General features: G+C 34.4%; 1 protein-coding gene across 2 annotated transcripts in view; it reads left to right on the top strand.

Annotated features, from left to right (window-relative positions):
• LOC106874008 (kelch-like protein 9) overlaps nucleotides 1-8,765 on the top strand; it is a 44,330-nt gene extending 35,565 nt beyond the window's left edge. For both annotated transcript variants that reach the window (XM_052968842.1, XM_052968841.1), the window contains exons 4-5: nucleotides 7,096-7,310; nucleotides 8,401-8,765. In XM_052968842.1, the coding sequence (XP_052824802.1) occupies nucleotides 7,096-7,310; nucleotides 8,401-8,676 (491 nt within the window). In that variant the 3' untranslated portion in view covers nucleotides 8,677-8,765. The remainder of the gene's footprint in view (nucleotides 1-7,095; nucleotides 7,311-8,400) is intronic.
• Nucleotides 8,766-10,413: the final 1,648 nt, after the last annotated feature.

The following is a 10,413-nucleotide window of genomic DNA, read 5'->3' as shown; positions in this document are numbered from 1 at the left end:
TATATATATATATATATATATCAGTGTGTTTGTATTTGTGCCCTACTATTGCTTGACAACCGGTGTTGGTGTGTTTATGTTCCTGTAACTTAGCGGTTTGGCAAAAAAGGAGCAATACAATAAGTTCCTGGCTTACGAAGAAAATAAGTAATGGGGTCAATTAGTTCGATTAAAATTCCTCAAAGCATTGCTCCAGCATGGCTGCACTCTGAATACTGAAATAAGTAAAAGAGTAAGAGTTACTATCATTTAATCATTCATTGGTCTAGTAAAATTTTATAAGTAAAAAAAAAAAAAAAGCTATAATTTTTGACTACATAGCAGTGTGACTCATCGTATTCAGAGAGCAGCATGCACTGTCACATTTATGAATGATTGGTCTTGGCCTTTTGGATTAGATCATAATGTTATATTCTACTATTAAATACAAGGTGCAAAATCTTTATGTAAGAAGGTTATCAATAATTTCAGCCATAAGGCAGTGAGCTGGCAGAATTGTTAGCATGCTGGGCAAAAATGCTTTAGTGTTGTTCCATCTATCTTTATGTTCTGAGTTCAAATTCCTCTGAGGTTGAGTTTGCTTTATATCCTTTTGGGGTCAATAAAATAAGTATCAGTGTTCTACTGATGTTGATATAATCCACCCTAGCCCTAACCCTAACCCTCCCCTAAAATTGCTGGCCTTGTGCCAAAATTTGAAACCAATAATTTCACCCATCATTTTGAATCACTATAAATAATAAAACTGCTGGTCATTGTTTTTGATGACATAAGTACACCAGTTATAGGCGCAGGAGTGGCTGTGTGGTAAGTAGCTTGCTTACCAACCACATGGTTCTGGGTTCAGTCCTACTGCGTGGCACCTTGGGCAAGTGTCTTCTACTATAGCCTCAGGCCAGCCAAAGCCTTGTGAGTGAATTTGGTAGATGGAAACTGAAAGAAGCCCGTCGTATATATGTATGTATATATATACGTGTGTGTGTATTTGTTCCCCCCCCCCCCAACTTAGCTTGACAACCGATGCTGGTGTGTTTACGTCCCTGTAACTTAGTGGTTCGGCAAAAAGAGACCGATAGAATAAGTACTAGGCTTATAAAGAATAAGTCCTGGGGTCGATTTGCTCGACTAAAGGCGGTGCCCCAGCATGGCCGCAGTCAAATGACTGAAACAAGTAAAAGAGTAAAAGAGTTGAATGTATAAAGCATTCTTTGCTATTTTAGATGAATACTATTCTTTCTTGTTTTTTTTTTTTGCATATTTTATGCCCCATTTATAAGCACATTATGCTGTCAGTTAAACTGCTGAAAATTCTTTTATGAATTTTTTTTCAATTTATCTTAGCACATTTCATTTAGTCAACATTCATGGGGCTGTTACTGTATTTAACTATATGCATAAGCACATGTATACACACTTAGTTTTAGTGGAAGGACACATATGCATCTCACAAGAGATGTATATGTATGCATGCATACATATACATACACTTAGGTTCACATATGTGCAAATACTTGATGTGATATTGACAGAAACAACGGAAGATTTCTCCCTTTGTTATTGAGTGATTTATATTTTGTTAAGAAGGATTTTTGAGAAGGAAGTACACCTCTATGAAAGACAGGGAAAACGCTAAATCAGTTATGATATGATAAGTACAAATATACTTGAATAAATAATAATTGATTCTATAAATCCTTCCATTTATTGGAACACAAGAAAACTGTAATAATAGTGAAAATATGTTGCAATTGCAGAAAAATATGCTAGCCAAGTCTTATGAGATCATATGCAAATCTACCTATGATCTCATAAAATGGTTCTCAATTTCCGGGAGAAAGAAAACCAGAGCTCTTAAGAAGCAGTTGAAAAAAGTTCCAACTGGATCAAGTCATGACGGAACACTTGTGTGTGCACAGAGAGAGAGAGAGAGAGAGAGAGAGGGGCATGGCTGCAGGGATCATGAAGCTCACTTTGTAACAGATGGTTCAGGGTTCTAGTCCACTGTGTACCACCTTGGGCAAGTGTTTCCTACTGAAGCCTGACTGACCAATGTTTTGTGAATGAATTTGTTAGGCAGTAACTGTGTGAAAACCTGGTTTTTGTAATGGTTTAGGGGACATCCATGTGGGCTTTTCCAGTGGGCAATTCACTGAAGAATAAATGTTGAGGCAATCTCTCTTTTTCCAGTATTTTGTCATAGTTGACTCTGTATTGACTTTTTCTAGGATAACATTATTGGTTATGTAGTCCTGCCATTTGATGTTGTGGAATTTCTCTTGATGGAAATGCTCCATCTTTTTGATGTCCTTATGATGGAATTATATATGTTCATGTACCACACCCACATACACACACACATGCATGCACACACACACACACATGCACACATGTGTGTGTGTGTTTAGAAAGAAAAATTTAGCACAAGAAGATGGATCAAACAGGCTTTATTATATATCACTACAATTGTTTCAACACATCATTATCAGCTGTTAATTGTTGAATGTTACACATACTATATGCAATACTGTGTTATTACGATTCAACAGTAGCATGTATACATGCACATCCTTGGGTGACCATAGTCAAAGTACTGCTGTATCATCTTTAGCTTTTTCCACCTTTTATGCCCATACTGAAATATTATTTTTAATATTCCTCTGACAAAGAGGAACAAGGAAATAAAGAGAGATACAAATGAGAAAAACAACAAAAATAAATTAAAGGAAATTAAAAAAAAAACAAAAGAATAAAGAACTGCATATTCAATTGATATTTGACTACAGATTTATCTGGAATTTTAGGAAAAAAAGGCATTTAAAACGATAACCTTTAACAATTACTCATCTCTTGTGTCTGTTACTGTTCCACTTCAAAGAAAACTGATGATGTATGCTCTCTTTCTTAACTCAGCAGGATACTGAGAACTGTCACCTTGCAGATTCAATTTTAGATATATAGTATCGCCACCACAGTCTTTACCCTGTTGCTTTTCATTGAGAGAGGCTATTAAACTAACAAATTTACTTGTACACACATGTATATACGTACATATACATTTATTCCACTTTAGCATATATCATCATCATTATCATTTAACATCCATTTTCCATGCTGGCATGGGTTGTACTATATTCATACATATGCCTTCCTGGCGAGATTGTTGCCAGTGCCACTGAACTGGCTCATGTGCAGGTGGCACGTAAAATACACCATTTGAGCATGGCCGTTGCCAGTACCGCCTGACTGGCCTTCGTGCCGGTGGCACGTAAAAGCACCTACTACACTCTTGGAGTGGTTGGCGTTAGGAAGGGCATCCAGCTGTAGAAACTCTGCCAAATCAGATTGGAGCCTGGTGTAGCCATCTGGTTTCACCAGCTCTCAGTCAAATCGTCCAACCCATGCTAGCATGGAAAGTGGACGTTAAATGATGATGATGATGATTTATCCAAACGTACACTCACACTTTCCATTCTTGTGAGTGTGTACCCATTTATGCTACGCTAGTTATGAAGCTTACAATCATGCTCATATATTAATACTTTTTCCTGTTTATATCCATTCATTTGGAATTATGAATTAGTTCTTAAAAAACGGAATTTAATTCTATAGGGTAACTTCATAAGGATTGTTTGTACAGATTTACATAGTTCTACACATTGTGATGTCTGTTCGCATATAATGATACTACAATAGAAATACATCCAATATTCATTCTATAATTACACCTTGTAAGTGCATATACATTTATACCTAATGATAAATCTATCCTATAATTGTTTCACTTTTAACCAAACAACTTTACACACATACAAACTACTATGAAATTTCATTATATATATATATATATAACATACATACATACATACATACATACATACATATATATATACATACAAAAAAAGCCTAACAAACACATTTATAGGTTAATAAATAATTGATATAATCTTAGAGGTTTCTACCAAATTCCAAAAACCAGCTTTTAGGCCTATGGTTACATTTTTGATTGCACACACACACACACACACACATACGTGTGTGCACTCACACATTCATGCATGCACACACACACACACACACACACACACACACACACGCACGCACGCATCTCATCCATTGCATGATATCTTGGCCAACTTTCTTCTATAGAATCGGGCCAACCAGTTTTGAGTGAACTGGGTAGACATTAACTTTTTTGACTTCTAAACCTATGATTCCATGTGCATGCACACACACACACATATACATGCACAAGCATGCACACAAACGTGTGTGTGTGTGTGTGTGTGTGTGTGTGTCGCCTGGCACTCCATCTGGCCATGAAATTAACTTGCAAGTGGTTGGGCCATGAAATTAACTTGCAAGTAGTTGGGCGCTCCACAGGTGTGTATATCATCAATGTAGTTCTCAGGGAGATTAGATGTTATACAGAATGGCCCTTTTGAATTACAGATACAATTCATAGCTGAGTGGACTGGAAGAATGTGAAATACAGTGTTTTGCTCAAATACATGCAATACAAATCCATACAAATACACACAATTTCATATACCTACATGAATACACATTCACATGCATATATGCCCACACATTTGCACAAATGTGTGTGTTTGTGTAGACATGGCTGAATAGTTAAGAAGAACACTTTGCAATCATGAGAGACTATGTTCAATCATATTGCATAATACCTTGAGTAAATGTTTTCACCTATAACCTCTGTTTAACTGAAGTCTTTATCTGTGAAATTGAGTAGATGATAACTTCATTGGATTTATGCGTGCAATGAGCAGACAGACCTTATTATTACCATTTCTTGATTTAATCACTTTGTTGACACATTTCTCCATTTTCTTAGTATTCAGTATTACTTTAGTAACAAAAATTTTTCTCACAGTCTCTTTCGTTTTGTGCTCCTATCAAAAGAAGTGAAACAGAAAATCCAATACCAATATGAAACAGATCAGTGCTAGAACTGTAGATATTGCCTAAGTCTAACTGAAACAAAGGAAGCAATTTGATGTGTTAGATGTGTTAATGTATTTAATTATCATGTGATATTGTGACCGAACAGGCTTTCAGATATTACACATCACTGCATTATCTTAGCCTTCAAAGGACGCCACCCTGCTGGCTAAGCGAGCAGGCCAACATCCCCCACCCCTATTGAAGTGGGGTTGGAACAATGTGAAATGAAATGTTTCACTCAAGAACACGTGCCATCCAGTTAAGGTAATGAACCCATGGTCTATCAATCGTGAGTGCAATAACCTAACCATTAGGCCACGTGTCTTCACTTAGCTTAATTACTTTTTTGACACATTTCTCCATTTTCTTAGCATTCAGTATCAGTTAAGTAGCAAAAACTGTTTATACATTATTAAAAGGAGGCCCTTGTTTAAATGAGACATTGTTTGTTTTTATTTTTACATTACTTCAGATTGAGCTGAAAGACAGTCTTCATAAGAATCGAGAAACTTTGTTGGTGATGTTCCACAAAAGGAATAGTGAGTCTTGATAAAATATTGGAACTGCAGAAGAATTTATAAAATGCAGGAGTTCTTGCAGTGATAATGAATGCTGGAAATTTCTGCTTAATGTGGAGAGGTCAACAAACCTGATACTTAGATATATATAATGTATGTTTAGATATATATATTAAATAGCATCAGCAGTTCATATATCCGAAAAAGAGGCACACTCTAAAGCATTAGAGCACTAATATACTTTGTTTTAGGAAGTTACATGTAATGGCTGGTCATAGGGTGACCGTTGGTTTTGCAGTGATAAAGCACTTAGCAGTATAGGTGACTTATCCGACTCAAACGGTCATTTGAGCCTGATGAGTCACTTATACTGCTAAGTGCTTTATAGGTGTGAATCAATGGTCACTCTGTGACCAGTCATAACACTTACTTCCTAACAAAAAAAAGATATAACATATATGTAATATTTTTGTATATATACACAGCCCATCAAGCATGGGAAACGGATGCTAAAGGATGATGATGATGATGATGTACAGACGTGGTTGTGTGATAAGAAGTTTGCTTCCAAATCATATGGTTCAGGAGTCACCCCATTGTGTGGCACCTTGGGCAAGTGTCTTCTATAGTAGCTTGGCAGCGACCAAAGCCTTGTGAGTGGATTTGGTAGCCAGAAACTGAAAGAAGCCTTCCGTGTACGTGTGTGTGTGTTTTAAAAAATAAGTACTGGTGTAGATTCGTTTGCCTGTAAGCCTAGAAGGTGCTGCCCTGCATAGCCACAGTACAGACAAATAAAAAATAATGTGTGTGTGTTGAAGGAATATTCTTTCTCATCACTAAGAAGGGAAATAACTCAATCTGTATTTCTAATATTATGTTCGTTTAGTGTAATGATAAACTTCCCAAGTTTTTTATTCATTATATTCATGAAGGGGATTCAAACCATTGTAGTTGTTTAGCCCTAAATCAGTTCTGGTCAAGCAGACCTGGGATTAGATGTGACCAACCTGTCGTTTTATATACCAAAGTTTACATTATCTAATGTGACTCGCTTTATTCTTTTAAAAGGCTGTGATTTTTGAGAGAGAGTTGGCCGTTTTTTCTAGCAAATTGACTGACCGTGTACAAGTGTCTGTGCATACGTTTTAGGTTATGCCATTTCCTGTAATATCTAGCAGTAATATTAAGTAGAAATATCATTTTGTGATAAAACTGTTCTCCCCATTTAACTTGTTGCGAATTTAAGAGAAAAACATTTTAAGAATGAAAAAAAAAAAAAACTCCCGAAAAACTTAATGTTAAAGATTAAAGAAAACAAATTTTTTTTTGTCATTTTGATAGGTTAATTCGGAGTTACCTCCCTTGAATAACTTTAGTTTCAAAGAGCAATAGAGTAGAATGGAATTTATACCGCAAAAGAATAACGTATACTGGTTGAATGGATTTGTGGACAGAGTATTGTGTTGTAAAAAGTGCTATACTGCAGAATTATTTAATCCACATTATGAAAATAGATAAAAAAAAAACTAAGAATAAAACTGCTTTTGTATCACCTTTATGTTATATGCATATCCAATCAAGTCTTGTGTTGATAAAGTTACGTTTTTATTTACAGGTTGTGTTTTAAACAATCAGTTGTACATATCTGGCGGGCATGATGGGACAGATTTGTTAAATAATGTTGTCAGCTACGATCCACTTGTGAAAGATTGGAAAAGAAGGGAGTCCTTGATACAAAGGCGTTCCTGCCATGCAATGGCGTCTGTCAATGGATATATCTATGCTGTTGGAGGGTGTACTATGCAACAAGGCTTAATACAAGACATCAAAGTAAGTCATAACATGCAACATAACTTCTTTTTTATTGTCTTATGTGTTTACTTGCTGAAGAGTATTTATGTATGTTTATAACATACTTAAAGACACAATATTGCATATTAGTTGTTGAATGAATAATAATATTCATAGAGTATCAATCAGAATAGTAGGAATGTGAAAGCAACCGGCTAGAGTTCAAATTGTATAAAAGTATGGCCACTCTATTATATAGGAATCACAGAATAATCAGCATTTGGCATGACATTTAATCTTTAAGTATTTAAACTAGCTATATCCAACCAAAATATTCTACCTGTTTTATTGGTCAGATCTAAATCTTCACACCTATACTATAATGTCGTTCTAAAAATAAACAATCACATCATCAAAGTCTCAAAAGTCAATTCAAAACAATGTAAACAAATAAGCATTACATTTAAAAGGATAATCTGAATGTTTAAGTGTTAAATACATCAACCACGCTTGACAGACAATGATTGATTGGAAGGGCATTCTAATACTTTGGGGCTTCTTAATGGTTTCACATATTAAAACAAGTTATTATTGGATCAAATCATTTAAGATTATACTCTTTTCACTTCATCAATTATAGCATACGCTTGTAAACATGTTTGCTCATAAAGGCCTATGAGGCGAAAAATCTAATCCTCTATTCTCCTTCAACCCACACAGACTTTTGAAAGTCTTGGTTTGACTACCATAAGAACTTATGATTATATACAGAGGAAATAGTAAAATGGTTGATTTCTACTTTGTATTCCACTTGCTCTACCACTGCATAATGGAAGGTATTGCATTATTTGGGCTGCAAGAATTGCAGATTGTTTTTACCATTGACTATGTCATAATTCTGTTCTTGCAGAGTTAACGAGAGTACACAATGACAAAAACAGCTGTAAATTGCTGGTCAAAATATTAGATATTAATATTTGAAGTTGAAAGCGAACGATATCCATGTGAACAAATGTTACTTGCATTGACTATAAATTTTATTTGATCTTGATCTGAGTTATGAATATATTTGATGAATAAAACTAGCATCCCACTTCTTTAAAATCCTTTTTCTTTTTTTCTTTTTTAGGAATGTGAGAAATATGATCCTGTAACTGATCAGTGGACACGCTTGACCAATGAAACTCAACAGACACCAATGTCCTGTATATATCCTATTATTCGACACAATAAAATCTATTGTGTTGGTGGCTACAAATTTACTAACAATCAGTATGTTGATATGGTTTCAGTTTTTGACCCAGCAGACCAATCTTGGAAGCATGTTCAACTTATCTCTGATCTCTTCACTCATTATCATCAATGCTGCTCAATCATCCTTGATCCCAGTTTTTTTGTCAGTTGAGAACATTACATCTCACTACTCTGTTATTCACCTTACATGGATCAAGCTTTGATTATTATGATCATACCTGACTTATCAAATCTTGAGAGTTATCTACTGGCCACACCCTGCTAGTCAAACTTTGATAATCATTTGAGGATGGCTATATCATACTGAAAGGTTTTTAGTTATCTGATAACAATATTAATTTGACAGTTATCCGGTGATCATAGCATGTTCAGTGAATGTTGATAATTATCAAATTAGCTGCACTTTGTTGGTAGTTATTTGATGACACTGGTAATAGGACACACTTGATTGGTCATTATCAAATGACCACATTGGACTGATTAATATATCAGATGACCATACTGTATTCATTCTCTTCTTTCCTTCTAAAAAAGTAAGATAATCCAAAGGATGTTCAGTATTGTTGGTTGTTGAAAGAAAGAAACTAAGGCTTCTGATGGGATTGCTTGAGTTGTGGTGGCTATAAGCACATAAGGTTGTATTTTTGTAGACATTTGGTATGAATGCTGATAATTAATCCTTCTCTCTATATATGTAACCGAAATAAAGGGAAACGAGAAGACACTTTTTAAATTACTAGTTAAATAGTAAGTCACAAATGTGATTACAGCAATAATTGTGGTAAACAATTATTTAACAGTTTGTGGAATGATGAATTAGTTTACTTGTTATATATTCAACCATTTAGGATGTCTGAAAGAGAGAGAAAAGAGAAAAAGTATGCATGTCTGCAAGCTTGTGTGTGTGTGTGTATGCATGTGTGTAAATATCTGTTTGAATGAATTTATGAATGGCTTCTGTGCCGCAGTATGCAAGGGACCTTAATAAAATTTTGCTACTGTCACTGACGGCAGTTAATTCCTTAACATTGCTCAGAATCTACCATCAAGTTCATTCTCATTTTTTTTTTTTTTATATCTCTTTCTAATATTTCCCACTGCACAAAAAGTTATGATCACAGGAGGTAGAGTACGTATATGTATGTATAACTGTGTATATACACGTTTGTGTTGATATAGAACCTTTAATTGAAGAAGGTTTTACAATTATTGGTATTTTTCTCTTTCTACTGATATTGCTGCTAATTGTATCTTTCTACCTTTGTTTCTTGTGGTTTTCCTCTTCAATCTATTTTTGTTATTATTACCTCCGATGAAATGTCTCTAAAACTGTTACCACATAATAGAACTCATCTCATTCCAGAATATCTATATTCAGAGCTATTTATTGCAAAACATCTGCAATTAAAATTAGTGGGAGACACCTTTATTGCGTGAGAAATTATTATTACCAGCTCAATTCTAGAAACGACACTAGTCTAGTGTCTTTTTTTTTTTTATCACATTGAGTTAATATTTGTATATATATATAACAACCCTGCCATACTGACTGTATTGAAACATGTAACTAAGTTTTCTTTTTACATATTTATGATGACATACGCACACATATATATATATATATATATACATATATATTTACAGTTTCATACACTGACAGTGAAATGATATTTTTCTTGTGGCATTCATATACTATACATTTCTATTGTGTAGAGAATATAATTTATATCTTCAATACATTTTTGGTTCAAAACTACACATTAGAAAATGAATTAGTATGAATTACAAGAAAATATTGAAACTATTTATGGAAATGAAAATCCAAGATGAATTCAATGATTCAGTTATTATATTCTCTTAGCCTAAGTTTATATTTTTGTAAGTTGCA

The sequence above is a fragment of the Octopus bimaculoides genome, chromosome 6, assembly GCF_001194135.2.
Source record: "Octopus bimaculoides isolate UCB-OBI-ISO-001 chromosome 6, ASM119413v2, whole genome shotgun sequence".
Classification (NCBI taxonomy): Eukaryota; Metazoa; Mollusca; class Cephalopoda; order Octopoda; family Octopodidae; genus Octopus; species Octopus bimaculoides.
This window is presented reverse-complemented; position numbering and strand designations above follow the sequence as displayed.